The sequence below is a fragment of the Myiozetetes cayanensis genome, unplaced genomic scaffold (genome assembly GCF_022539395.1).
Source record: "Myiozetetes cayanensis isolate MyiCay16 unplaced genomic scaffold, myiCay2020 scf24, whole genome shotgun sequence".
NCBI lineage: Eukaryota > Metazoa > Chordata > Aves > Passeriformes > Tyrannidae > Myiozetetes > Myiozetetes cayanensis.
Window position 1 is genome coordinate 7,217,785 of NW_026087456.1, and position 13,395 is coordinate 7,231,179.

At 41.4% G+C, this 13,395-nt stretch overlaps 1 protein-coding gene across 3 annotated transcripts in view; it reads left to right on the forward strand.

The window, feature by feature from the left end:
• Nucleotides 1-13,279, forward strand: part of SEC24D (SEC24 homolog D, COPII coat complex component) — a 45,909-nt gene extending 32,630 nt beyond the window's left edge. For all 3 annotated transcript variants that reach the window (XM_050320724.1, XM_050320723.1, XM_050320722.1), the window contains exons 11-23: nucleotides 330-454; nucleotides 3,455-3,646; nucleotides 3,962-4,055; nucleotides 5,901-6,017; nucleotides 6,287-6,457; nucleotides 6,935-7,031; nucleotides 7,667-7,812; nucleotides 8,386-8,524; nucleotides 8,930-9,048; nucleotides 9,661-9,840; nucleotides 10,455-10,646; nucleotides 11,143-11,232; nucleotides 11,621-13,279. In XM_050320724.1, coding sequence (XP_050176681.1) covers nucleotides 330-454; nucleotides 3,455-3,646; nucleotides 3,962-4,055; nucleotides 5,901-6,017; nucleotides 6,287-6,457; nucleotides 6,935-7,031; nucleotides 7,667-7,812; nucleotides 8,386-8,524; nucleotides 8,930-9,048; nucleotides 9,661-9,840; nucleotides 10,455-10,646; nucleotides 11,143-11,232; nucleotides 11,621-11,761 — 1,803 coding nt within the window. In that variant the 3' untranslated portion in view covers nucleotides 11,762-13,279. The remainder of the gene's footprint in view (nucleotides 1-329; nucleotides 455-3,454; nucleotides 3,647-3,961; nucleotides 4,056-5,900; nucleotides 6,018-6,286; nucleotides 6,458-6,934; nucleotides 7,032-7,666; nucleotides 7,813-8,385; nucleotides 8,525-8,929; nucleotides 9,049-9,660; nucleotides 9,841-10,454; nucleotides 10,647-11,142; nucleotides 11,233-11,620) is intronic.
• The last annotated feature ends 116 nt before the right edge of the window (nucleotides 13,280-13,395 follow it).

Here is a 13,395-nt window from a genome sequence, read left to right on the forward strand (position 1 = left end):
CAGCATTAACAAAATTATATTGCATCTTGGCAAACCATATTGTTTAAACACTTGAATTCCAACAGAAAATGTTTGTTTTGCATCTTTTCTAATAAGCTGTTATCCTTTAGATAGTTTGTTCCGTTAGGATGCTGTTTTCCAATGACAGTGTTTTATTTCAGGGCTGCACTTTACCCAATACATCTCAGCTTTCTGTCAGTCATAGTTATGATTCACAGCATTTTTCAAACAACACTGTATTTACAATGCTTTATGGTACCACCTGTACATTTTTGCCTCATAACAAGACACTGTCTAATTTTCCCTGTGAATGTTTTTTTTTTGCGTAGGACAAGAAGCCTCCAAATCCACCAGCTTATATCTTCATGATTGATGTGTCCTACAGAAACATAAACAGTGGCCTAGTTAAACTCATATGTGATGAACTGAAGACTCTGCTAGATAAACTTCCAAGGTAAAAAACCAGAAGCGTGCCTTGCTTAACTCACTACACTACATTGCACTTCTCATGAAGCAGCTTTGCATCTTGAAAGGCAAAACCAAGCTATGGAAAATGTCAGAATTTACACTACAGGCATTTTTGGGTGATAGTGACAAAATGTTAAGTTTTTAACACTGCTGGCAGTTCTTAGACCTTGATATCTGGGTTTACTATATGAACAGAAAGAATCTGCCCTGCCAACTGCATGTGTAGCTTGCATTCTTTTCCTTTCTTGCAGTGAACTCTAGTGGTGTTTGCAGCTCAGTCCCAGCTCATACTCTTGACTTGCTATAGGTGTGCATACTGCAATGCTTTTTTCATTAAATTAAACAGGGAAATACACAAACTGGAGTACTCTCTCTAGAGCCATAGTGTTGGTGGCTTATATTTTTAACTCTTAGCCTGTTAATTAGCAAAACATTTAAAACTTCTTGCTGCACTGCAAGACTTTATTATCCTGGTTTGTACCCAAGAGAACAAGTCTTGTGGGCAACAAACATTTTATGAATTACAGCACATGTGCTTTGTGAGCATGAACACACGTGTAGCAGTCTTACTGATGATCAGTATTATTGACAGTATATTATTTTAGTGCAGTGTAGTACGGGTTTTAGTGTATAGGTATGGTTTTCAATAAAGATTAAACAATGATGACACACAAAGTGAAATGAGAGCAGTGAAAGACTCAAAAGTGATGTAGACAAAATGTTCCTTATCTATGTATAAAGACATATAAAAAAGAACTTCCAAGAAGAAAATGTGTTCTAATAATAATACTTGCAGAGGGAGAATACACTTAGGAATTGAAGAGAGCAATGTGAGGAAGGATGTGAGATAAGATCCTTGGGATAATCTGGGATATGCAATTCCAGTCCAGGGTGGGAGGTTCATTTGTCAGATGCCCGTGTAAGGCCATCTCTCAAGTACTTTTTCATTAAAGATTACACTGGAGACACAAGTATTTGGTATTTTCTTGAATATCTCAGAGCTTTCCATCAGGATCAGTCATGACTCTGAAGATAAGAGGCCTGAGTGGAGTAATAAAAAGCAGTTGGTAGTTTACAAACACCTAGGCTTGAATAAGGAAAGCTGAAGAAGAATGAAAGCAAGTCTTGTCTACATCACAAAAGAGACACATTTACCCTTCTCCTCACCAGCACTCTGCAGAAATCTGCTGCCAAATAATATGGGCCAAAGTTTTCATGTCCACTGAAAAAAGCAATAAAATAAGAAAGAGAAAGCCAGGCCCTTTAGTTTCCTCAGGCTTGTCTGTAGTCTTATTATTAGTTTTTAAAAGACTAACATAAGGCATTCCATGAAAATTTGTGGTAAGACTTTTATTTTGGTGCTGAGACACAAAGGTCACTGTGTTCATTCAAAGTTCATTTTCTGTTGCTGGAGAAATACACCTGCACAACTACTCTGCTGTTACCACAGGAGGGAAAAGCCCTGCAGAGAATTCACCCTGTGCTTGGATCTTTGAGAGGAAGGATTTGGGGTAGTGCAGTGATCTGTGTCACAAAAAGGTCTTGCTTGCTCAAATTTTAGAGCAGACGTGTTCAAGTTATGTTCCAAGCCAGAACACAAGAGAAATCCAGAGAAATGTGTTTATAGAAATTGTGCTTACAAACCAGAAAATCACCATAATGAGTTGTGCAACTATGATTTTAAGGTGCATGATTAAAACAACATTTGAATACTTTTCTGTACATATGATGCAGATTTTTCCTGGTCAGACTTTAAAAAGAACTAAATGCTGTGTGAGCTGCCCAGGCTACTTTTACAGCTGATCTTTATAATGATGATAGATCTTGGATGAAGTGTGGCAGTGCAGACATGGGTAAAAGCAGTATCTGGAAAAAAGGTCCCAAACACCTGCTGTGGAACACTTTTTGGACTAGGATGATGTGGATACTTCTCTTTGAAGAAGGAGAGTGCTGTATGTATAGAAATGTAACTGCTGTGTCCTCCTTGAGCTCTGGGATGCTCCCCATCAATCACGTTACTAAGAAGGCAGTGCCTGAGTGCTGGGAGTGATTCAGAGTTTACATCCAGAAGTGATGCATCTGTTTGAGTTACTGTATCTTGGAGGAATTATTTAAAATGCTTCTTTATGCAGTGTGTTAAATAGAGAATATTGATTCATTTTAGGTCAAAGTAGCCCCTTTCTCATCCAGCTGTGTTCCCCTAAAATGCAAATGGTAGATGAACATTCTAGACTGATGGCAGAGGCAGTTTGTAGAATAGTTTGTAGAAGAGAAAAATTATTTCTCTGCCAATGTCAAAGTTTTAGACAGGTTGTGAAACTGCCAATGGAGGTTTCTATGGTAGAGGGTTGGTTTGCTGTTTACAAGAGAAACCCTGCTACAAAAAGGTGCTGTTTTATTAGTAATTGAGACCAGGTTTTGACGAGAATTGCCCTTTAATGAATGCTCACTGAAGTTGGGACAGCGAACCTGGTAAGGTCTTAACTGGTACTTAATGGTGGTGCTGCTGCTGATGGCAGGGGGGGCTGGTGCTCTCAGGAGTCATCTCCACCAAACCACCCACCAAAGGTCACCAGATATTATTCAAGCCTGGGTTCTGCTCTGATCGGGCATCAAGCATTAGGGGCACTGAACTACAATGTATCCTAAATAAAGACTGTTTTCTCATCATATCTTGTAACTAATTGTCCTCTTTTTTTCCATGTTTTGATGACAAGATGGTTTATTCTTTATCTTAGGGACTTTTAACTGGATGCACCATTGATGTAAATATTTTTTTTTTTTTTTTAATAAACAATAGAGCAGTTGATTTTATCAGGGTGTTTGAATTTGACCCAAGGCAAAGATTGAGGTGCTCGGTGGTTGTTTGCTTTGTTGCTCCCAGCACAGATAATGATCAGAAAGTGCCTTGCATATGGAAGGAATGCTTTTATTGCAAGGTCAGAATTTCAGAATTATAACCACTTGGGTTTTGTTTTTCTTACAGAGAAGAGCAAGAAGAATCCTCAGCAATTCGAGTTGGTTTTGTGACTTATAACAAGGTCCTCCACTTCTTTAATGTAAAAAGCAGCTTAGCCCAGCCTCAGATGATGGTGGTCACAGATGTTTCAGAAGTTTTTGTTCCTTTGCTGGATGGTTTCCTTGTTGACTTTGAGGAATCGCGATCAGTTGTCATCAAGTAAAGTATAATCATTCCTTTTGAGACTAAGATGTGCATGCTTTATGATATGCATTATACCTTTTAGTCAGCTGGGGTTGGGGGTGCACATGTATCTGTGGAAATACTTGGGAAGCCAGCAGATGCTTCAAGGCCTTTATTTACACCTCTGAGGCAAAGAATTACTGACAACCATCAAAACTTGTATTATTTTTATAATATACATTTGCATGGAAAATATCTTCCTGTGTGAAGACTTGGTGTGTTACAAGGTATGTTTGGGGATGATCCCAAATACGCTGCCAAGCTGAGACATTGATCCTCTCTCTTCCGTAGCTTGTTGGACCAGATCCCAGAGTTGTTTGCAGACACGAACGAGAGTGAGACCATCTTCACTCCTGTTATCCAGGCTGGCATGGAGGCACTAAAGGTTAGAACGTTCCTTTCTGGAAGAGAACCAGCTCCAAATTGGGCTTGCTAAAAGCCAGTCCCATCACAATGGGAAATTAGGGAAAAAAGTCATTGTTTCCAACACTAATCAGTTATTCTAACAATTCTAGCTTTAGTCAAAATGAGAACTGTGGCAAGCATAACATCTGTTCCTAAATTTTCTGAGAGAAACCAGTCCCTAGAATCTATTCTATGCAGAAGGGATGTTTAGGAGAAGATGAGGAGCAGGAGTCAGTTTGTTGTTCAGTATTTGGGAGAAATAAAGAAGTGTTTAGTTACTGCAGCAGAACCAATCCATGTTCTGGGTATTTGCACAGGTACCCAGGCCCTGCACGTGTGAAGGGCAGGGCAGTCAGTATAAGATATAGTTCTGCTCTGCTCCTTCTCCTGCTTCTGCAAAACTTCTTGTGCAAAACAGGGTATTTATGACTGTGACTGAACAAGGTGGGATTGGAGGGTTTCTGTTTGACAAGTTCTCACAGCTTGGATACAGCTGGCAGTGACTCCACAGGCCAGGATGCTGCCCAGGCCCTTTCTGTATGTCCAGGACACCCCCTGAAGTGCTGACATTTCCCTGGAGCACTGCCAGTAAACACACACCTGGCTCACCACAGGATTTGTAGGGACAGAACAGTGCTGGCTTAAAGTACTTGATTTATTTGTCAGCTTTGTATGAGTAAAGCATGAACTTTGAGTAGATAAGTTTGTTGAACCAAAATATGCAACTTTCTCAAATCCATTTCTTAAATACTAATTTAATACTTGTTTTCTTGTTATTTATTCATACTGCCAGCAGATATGTGTCTGAATGCTTTCCTCTACTACTTGACTTCTACAAAACAAACATAAGGCTTTCTATTTAGCTCAGTGTTCTTAAGTTATAATTTGTAAGGATTTTCACTGGAAATTATGCATCTGCATATACCTGTGCTCAAGAAAACAATTCCTATCTAAAAAGAACAAAATGGATTGTGTTAATAATATACAGACATTTTATGAATTTTGTCAAAAGCAGTGTCAGTAATTCCTGATGCACATCAGGACAAACAGGTATTTGGGAAGAATTGCAGCCTCCAGCAGAATGCTTTTTAAAAGGAATAAGAAATTAGCATTTGTGATTAAAGGTAACTGTGCTGGAAACATTAAGGGTGAAATTTCATCTCTTTAAAGAGTAAGGTATTATTTCAGCTGTGTTTCTGCCATAGCAGAGATATCTAGTTATCCCCCCAAGAATGCCACAGCTTATTTGAAATGTGGAATATCTGTATCTTGTGAGCATCCTAGGATCTGCAGGAGGAGTACCAAAGCTGATTTGTGTCTGGAGTCTCGGTACTGTAGATGTGAATGTGGAATTTAGTACAGGAATGTAATTGTCACCATCTGTGTAACTGTATCGAACACTAGTGTGTCTGAACTGAAAGAAACTATTTTCCTGTTAAATTACATTTCCTTATAATTTTATCTCATTTTAGTATTTGTACTTTTTGATACTTGTTGCTTGTTGCATAATGCTTGTATCCAATTGGAAAATCCCTGAGAGAGGTACTCCCAGTTCTGCACATCGAGATTTTTGATTCCTCTGTAGAAAGTACTGTAAGAACATATCAGTCAACATACCTGTGTGCTGGAATAAGTTATTTACTGACAGAAAAACCCCAGTTTGTCTGCGGACTTATTTCCTCTAGTATTGAGTTTGTAAATTATTTATCTATCTCTGAGGAACTCGCAGAAGATTTACAGTGTTCTCTGAGAGATCCCAATGTATGAATATTAGGCTTGGTAAAATTGCAATAATAAACATACCAATATGGCATCTTTGAAACAGGCTGCAGAACGTGCTGGGAAATTGTTCATCTTCCATTCTTCATTGCCAACTGCGGAAGCACCAGGGAAGCTGAAGAACAGAGATGACAAAAAACTACTCAATACAGATAAGGAAAAGGTATTTTCTACTGTAAGCTACCAGGGGACTGCTGTTACACTGATTTTCTGTAACAGGGCATTGATCTTTTATCATTGATGCCTCTTTAGTGATAAGTTCTCCAAGAACGTACGGAGGTGGTTCTCTGCAAACGAGGGCAAGGGCAACATGTTCTGATTGTAGCCATGACTCAATTCAAACTTCCTCTTCATCCTTTTGTTTTCACGTGGCCATTAGGGTCGTGGTTGGTACCTAATGTGACGACACTTGTATTTTTTATTCCTGTGCAGACACTCTTCCAGCCCCAGGGAAATTGTTATGAGGCCTTAGCCAGGGATTGTGTGGCCAATGGCTGCTGTGTGAATTTGTTCCTCTTCCCAAATCAGTACGTGGATGTAGCCTCTCTGGGCCTTGTCACAATGTACACTGGAGGAACACTGTACAAGTACAACAATTTCCAGGTAAGTGGTGCATGTTTCCTGCCTGTCAGATAGTAACACTTGGGGGGAAAGTTGTTGCTTTCCATCTCATTTCAATGCGTGCTTGGGTATTTAACATAAAAACATAGTCTGGAAAAGTTGGTTATCAACTCCAGGGAATAAAATTCAAACTTAGAAATGACAGATGAGACTCAAGTTTGTATCTCAAAACAGTAATAAACCGGTTGGCATCTTAAAATCCTGCCTAGGCTGCAGCGTTAAGTGCAGGAGTGGGTGTTAGTGGAGCTGGTTTGGTTGAACAGAAATTCTGGATGTGCAGTCCTAGTGGTGAGTGGTGGACACTTGTGTATGTGTAATTCTGAAAACAACAGGCAGCATTTGAAATCTTTCAGAGGACTTGGGAGCTGGTAAATGTGAACAGATTTGCTGGGGGGGCTCACGGGGAGGGTGCTGGGTCACTGCTGAACTGCAGCTTCTGCTTCTGCTCTGCATTCACAGCTCGATGGCGACAGCCCCCAGTTCCTAAGTGACCTCAGGAAGGACATTGGAAAAAAGACGGGATTTGATGCAACCATGAGGGTTCGGACAAGTACAGGTAATGGGACTCGTGGGAATGAACATAAGCATGAATGTTAAATACAGTGCAGATCATAGGTAAGATCAGGCTGGTTTAACTTCATTATGTACATCTTCAAAAGCAATTGAATACACTGATAAAATGCAGGGATCTGTGTATATATATATTCACATATTTACATGTATATATATATACACTCATATATACACACGCACATACACATCCTGTTTATTCCTCCTTAATAACTGATTATCCAATCTGAGGAAGGCTTCTGATCACTATGCACACATCATGGACTGCAAGTAAGTTGTATAAAAAGGTGGTGCTGCTGGACAGTTACATGTTCCTTATTTTCACACTCCAGTGACATTCCTGTGTCTACTTTCCAAGCATCCTTTCATTCATGCTTATCTCAAATGCCAGTGTTAGAGAAATGGACACACACACAGGCAAAACCAGCAGTGCAGAAGGTCTGGGGTGATCTGTCGCAGAGTTTCCCTCTCACCCAGCTGTCAGGAATGCCCTCAGCAACACCACTTGGTGGCACCCACTGAGGCTGCAAAACCCTGAGAGAAAATCGTTCCTGCTTCAGCAAGTAATGTCAATTTTATGTGCCATTTTTAAATAAATGCCCCATTTTAATCTGGCTGTAGGATTCAGGGCTACGGAATTCCTGGGAGCCATTTACATGAACAATACCACAGATGTAGAGATGGCAGCGGTTGATTGTGACAAGGCAGTGACAGTGGAGTTCAAACATGATGACAAACTGAATGAAGACACTGGAGCCTTAATTCAGGTAAAAAAATTTAGTTGCAATGTCATGAAATGGGGAGCAAGAACTCCTGCAGCCATAGCAGAAATGAAGTGATGGTGTAGGACTGGTGAGAGCAAGACACAATTTCCCATACCCCCACTAATAAAAAGGTGTGTTCCCCTACCTCCGTGCTACATGTTCTATTTAGGGATACCAAAATGCTCTCTAAATACTCACTGAGACCTTATCAGCTATTTTTTTTTTTCATTTTATTATAAATAAGTTTATTTGGAGTGTAAGATTCATTGCTACTTATATGCTACTTTTTATTGCTGTGGCACTCATGATCTTTCTGTTCAAGAGCAGTTCTCTATTACTAAACATAACTTCCAATGCTACTGTAGGACTTATTATAATTTTAAGATGAGTAACTTTTATAATTTTTAATCTACTTCCATAAGAACTACAGGTATGTAGCTGCCAGTAATACTGCCAGGCTGTGCTGGCTCCAGAAAGCATTTTATGTCTTTGATGCACCAAGAGGGTGGCTCTTGCCTCCAGCAGCTTTTTGTTTTGCAATAAAAAGCAAATGGTGATGGTTGGTGTGTGTTGCAGTGTGCTCTCCTTTACACCACGGTGAGTGGGCAGAGGCGCATCCGCATCCACAACATAGGCTTGAACTGCAGCGCCCAGCTGGCTGATGTCTACAGGACTTGTGAGACTGATGCACTCATCAACTTCTTTGCTAAGTCAGGTAAAGTTACCATAGACCAATCTGGTTTCCTTTCTCACTTTGGGTGGAGGAAGGGGAAGGAAAAGGGGCTGAAGTGATTACCTAGTGGGAAACCATGTTTTGTACCTTGCTGCTCCAAGCCTGAGCAACTCTTGAAGTTTGAAACTTTGAAAAGACAAATAATTTCCTGTTTTGGACAAACTGCCATAGAAGTAATGCTGGTGTGTAGGTAATGCACAGAACTGTGCAGGCACAGTAGTGCCAATGGACATCCTACCGTAGTGTTTGGGGTTTGGTTGTCCATAGGAGGGGCTAAAAACCAGGCAGCCCTCAGGTCAGTGAAATCAGAAGCTACAACAGATAATAGATACTTTGAGAGGCTGTGTCCATCTCCATGTACCAAGCTCTTCTATTGTGGGTTTGTAGCTTTTAAAGCCATTCTGAGCCAGCCCCTGAAGACGGTGCGAGACATCCTGGTGAACCAGACCGCTCACATGCTGGCCTGCTACAAGAAGAACTGTGCCAGCCCTGCCACTGTCAGCCAGGTAAAACCCACACTGTCCTCCCCAGCCAGGCTTTGCCTCAGGTGAACCTCATCCCTGCACCATTAGTACAGACAGAAAGGAACATCTCAGGGCAGATCTGCGCTTTTCTTTCAAATATAATTAATGACAGGAGGGATTAATGTTTGCACTTAGAGCTCCTGGAAGCTGTTGTTCTGGAACAAAAGGCAATGCCATTGAGGACACTGATGCCCATATTCACACAAAGGGGCTCAGTCAGCCTGGGTGCAGTTACACACTGACTCACAAAGTCTTCATTTTTAATTGTTGTTGAAGAGGTTTGTAATATTCTGATTTTGGACAAGACTGATTGATTTGTTTCCTTTTAAATTATTCACTCGTGTCCTGGTGATTTAACTTCACGGAAGACTCAGAATCACAAGCGTGGGCAATGAATTGTTCGTTGTTAGTGAGGCCCGAATCTGCCAGAAACAAAACCAGAAGCACTTATTGTGGACCTTTATTTCCTTCCTTAATTTTTCAGAGAATTCCTTTAATTTAGGGCTGAAAAATAGGCAGGGTTTACAGGGAGCTGAGCGCAGCTAAGACAATGAGTACGGTTTATATGGCACAATACTCTGTCTGCTTTCTCAGCTGATCTTGCCAGACACAATGAAGGTGCTGCCCGTGTACATGAACTGCCTGTTGAAGAGCTATGTGCTGGTGGGCAGAGCCGAAATCCCAACGGATGAGAGAGCCTTCCACCGCCAGCTGGTCATGGCCATGGGGGTGGCTGACACCCAGCTCTTCTTCTACCCCTGCCTGCTGCCCATTGTGAGTCTGGAGCAAGTGAGATAGCTTGCTTTTGCTTCCTTTCCCTCCTTCCTTTCCTTTCCCTTTCCCTTCCCTTTTTTATCTCTTTTTCTTCCTTTTGTCTGTCTTCCCTCTATCTGTCCATTTGTCTGTCTGTCCCTCCATCTGTCTGTCCGTCCATCCATTTCTTGCTGTCTCTATGTCTGTGTGTCCGTCCACCTGCCTGTTCAGCTGTCTGTGTGTCTGTCTGTCCATCCATCCGTCTGCCTGTCGCTGTCTGTCTGTCCATATATCTGCGTGTCTGTCTGTCCATCTGGTCAGTCCCTCCTCCCCAGAAAGGAGAGACCCCCTCACAGGGCCAAAACAAGGGGTGAAGCCCATACACAGGGGTCTCCCCCCTCCTGTCCATCCCATCTCAACTTCCACAACACATTCAGTCCCAAACCCCAAATCCCTCCAATTCAGGACACAGCAAAAACCTCCAAAGGACTAAGAAACAGCCCTAAACCCCCAAATCATCCACATTCATCCCTTACCTGGAAAGGAACCACCCCGATGTTCTAAACCCTTCAGCCATTCTATCTACTTAGAGCTCTGTCACTGCTTCTCCAACCCGTGTATCTCTTCCCCCCCAGCACAGCCTGGATCTGAAGAGTGATGCTGTCCCAGCTGCTGTGCGCTGCTCCGAGGAGCGTCTGTCAGAGGGAGGGGCCTTCCTGCTGGCCAACGGGCTGAGCATGTTCCTGTGGCTGGGAGCCAGCGTGTCCCCAGAGCTCATCCAAGGGCTCTTCAATGTGCCCTCCTTCGCACACATCAGCACCGATGCCGTGAGTACATGCACACTAAGGATATAGGATTTAGTGGGACCAGATGCTAACTGGAGTATTTAATCAGAAACAGGTGTCCAGCAGAAGGTGTTAAGACACCAGGAGTGTTTTAACTTACATAAACTGTAAGCTTTTACACTCTGAACATTTCCAGGACAGAAGCTTTCACAGCTTCTTTAAATCTTAAACTTTGACTGTTGTAGATATTATGAAGTCCTAATAACTGTTCCTAATAAAATTGGAACAAGACATTTTGCAATAGTTAAGGTTCTCCTGCTCAATGAGTTTTCATACAGTGGCTGTTTTACTATGAAAAATGACTTCAGCCAGGTGAGTCCTCAAGATAAGACATTTTTGTGAAGGAGATGGCATTTGCCACTTTAGAATGAAATCCACAGCTCCTTACACCATAACTATCAGCAGCTAGTCCTGTCTGTGTGAACTGGCAAGAGATGTGACTGGAAAATAACCACCTGCCATGCTTCCCTTCTAACAGACATCCTTGCCTGACCTGGACAATCCAATCTCTAAGAAACTGAAGCATATCCTGGAGCAAATCCAGAGCCAAAAGCCCCACACCATGAAGGTAACTTGTTTCTGCCTCATACCTGTTCAGAAGAACACTACAGACTTTGTCAAAACTTACCAGTAGCTATAAAAGGTTTTTTACCAATCAGAAGTTTTCCTGCACATCGATGAGTTCCAGCATGATTTGTAGGCACAGGCATCTCAAGTGTGCTTAATTCCTAATCAAAACTGACTTTCAAAGGTAGTCAAGTCTAAAAGGTAACTATTTTATTCTGCAATGCTTAATTCACATTAATTTCTCCTATGTTCATAAATACAGCTACTAAAATGTGAAGGTTTATTTGTTTGGGGGGTTTTCCCTACCTCAAGAGCCTCCACTAACAGACACAGAAAACTACTGCCATCTAGTAGTATGACTGTATTCTAACATCTCCCTCTCTTTTCAGCTGATTATAGTGAAGCAACGGGAACAGCCAGAGATGCTTTTCCGACAGTTCCTAGTAGAAGACAAGAGTATTTATGGAGGAGCTTCTTATGTGGATTTCCTTGTCTGCATTCACAAGGAGATCAGTCAGCTGCTCAGTTAAGGCAACACTTAACATTTCTCAGTTCCTTTTTCCCTTTGCAGGAGGGACGGACAGTCCCTGGTCCCTGAAGGCTGGCCCACAGCTCCAGCAGGCCCAGGCCTTCTGCTGTGCTTTGCTGACCCTCTGCTGTGCTCTCTTTGGACAATTTCATTTGGCCCCACCTGTCCCCGAGTACTTTGCTTACTTATTAAGCTGTAGAATAGGAGGTTCTGCACTCAGGTATAAATCTTCTGGGAGTCCTAACTCTTTCTCTACATCCATTGCCAAATTTCAGACTGTCAGTGCTTAAGAGCATATATGGTACACATTTCTTAAAACACAATTTAGAAAATTCTTAATTATTCCTTTTGCTAGACACAAGTTGTACAAGAGCTGGCAGAGAGAATCTGTACAGAACAGGAAAAAATACAAAGTGAGGATGTACAGTTGAATCAGATTGGCAGTAAACACATAGTTCAATTTGAAGGATTTCAGAGTCCTTCCTGGAATGTGAATCCTTTTTTCCTGGAAGGGACAAGTGTTACTTTCTACAGAAACAGAGCTCTGGGGACCCTTCTACAGCCGGGGTTATCCAGGACACAGAAATGCCTCATTTTTTTAACTGGACTTGAGTAAGTGCAACAACAGTGGGGACCACAGAAGAACAGTAATCCAACAATCCTTTTGCCATGTTTGGCAGATAAAGCCACACTACTATTCTCTCCTCTTAGGGGCAGCAATTAGCTTTTTAAAATTGCACAGGTTGGGTTGTATTTAGTACATTTGTTAACTGGAATATTCCCAATACAACTCAGAAAAATCTGTCCCTCAAAATTTCAGTGGCAGGTCAACTGTGAGGCAGTTGACACATTAACCAAAGGTTATTTGTGGTGCTATAAAGCCTCTTGTTTAATACCAGTTCTGTTGCAGTGATCTCCTCTCACATGACTGATTTATTCAGTGGTCAGTGCTTTGAAAAACAAGCCTCTGCTAATACCAATAATGAAGGTAGACTTTAGAAAGCCAGAGTCTCTGGAACAGCTGCTTACCCCAGATACTTCATCAGTGTGTCTGTCTCCGTAGGACCAATGCCTCTGTGGGGGAGGTTTGAACATTTCCAAACTTGAAAAGCTATTATTAAAAAAATTAGTGTTTCAAAGAAAGCCAAAAAGACTCAAAGGTAAAGCTAAGCCTCAGTAAAGAAAAAAGTGCCTTTTAAACATGTTAGTGTTGCTACTTAGTATTAATTACTTAATATCCAAGATACGAAGTCAAAATGTGTCACTTTTTGGTTCAACAGCTTATCTGTACAGTCTTTTACTTGTCATTGACCGAGCTCTTAAAATAATTGGCTGTATTACAAAAGGATCCTCAGCCTGAATTCAGCTGCCAAGACAAGCACTTTTTAGCTGTAGTCATTACCCTGTAAAAAGTATTTGTTGCCATTCCATTTGTAAAATGACACCAGCAACTGTTTGTGTAAAGAAATAAGCAGTTATTAAATACAATCACGTGTGTGTTTGTTATTTCATATACCAAGTTCTCCAAGTTTTTTATGGCCATGCATCCAACAATTAGTATGCTGTATCTTCTCCTACTCCAAGGACAGGCAGCTTATCTGGCATCTCAGCTTTTTGTGAGTGTTTCACCGTTGG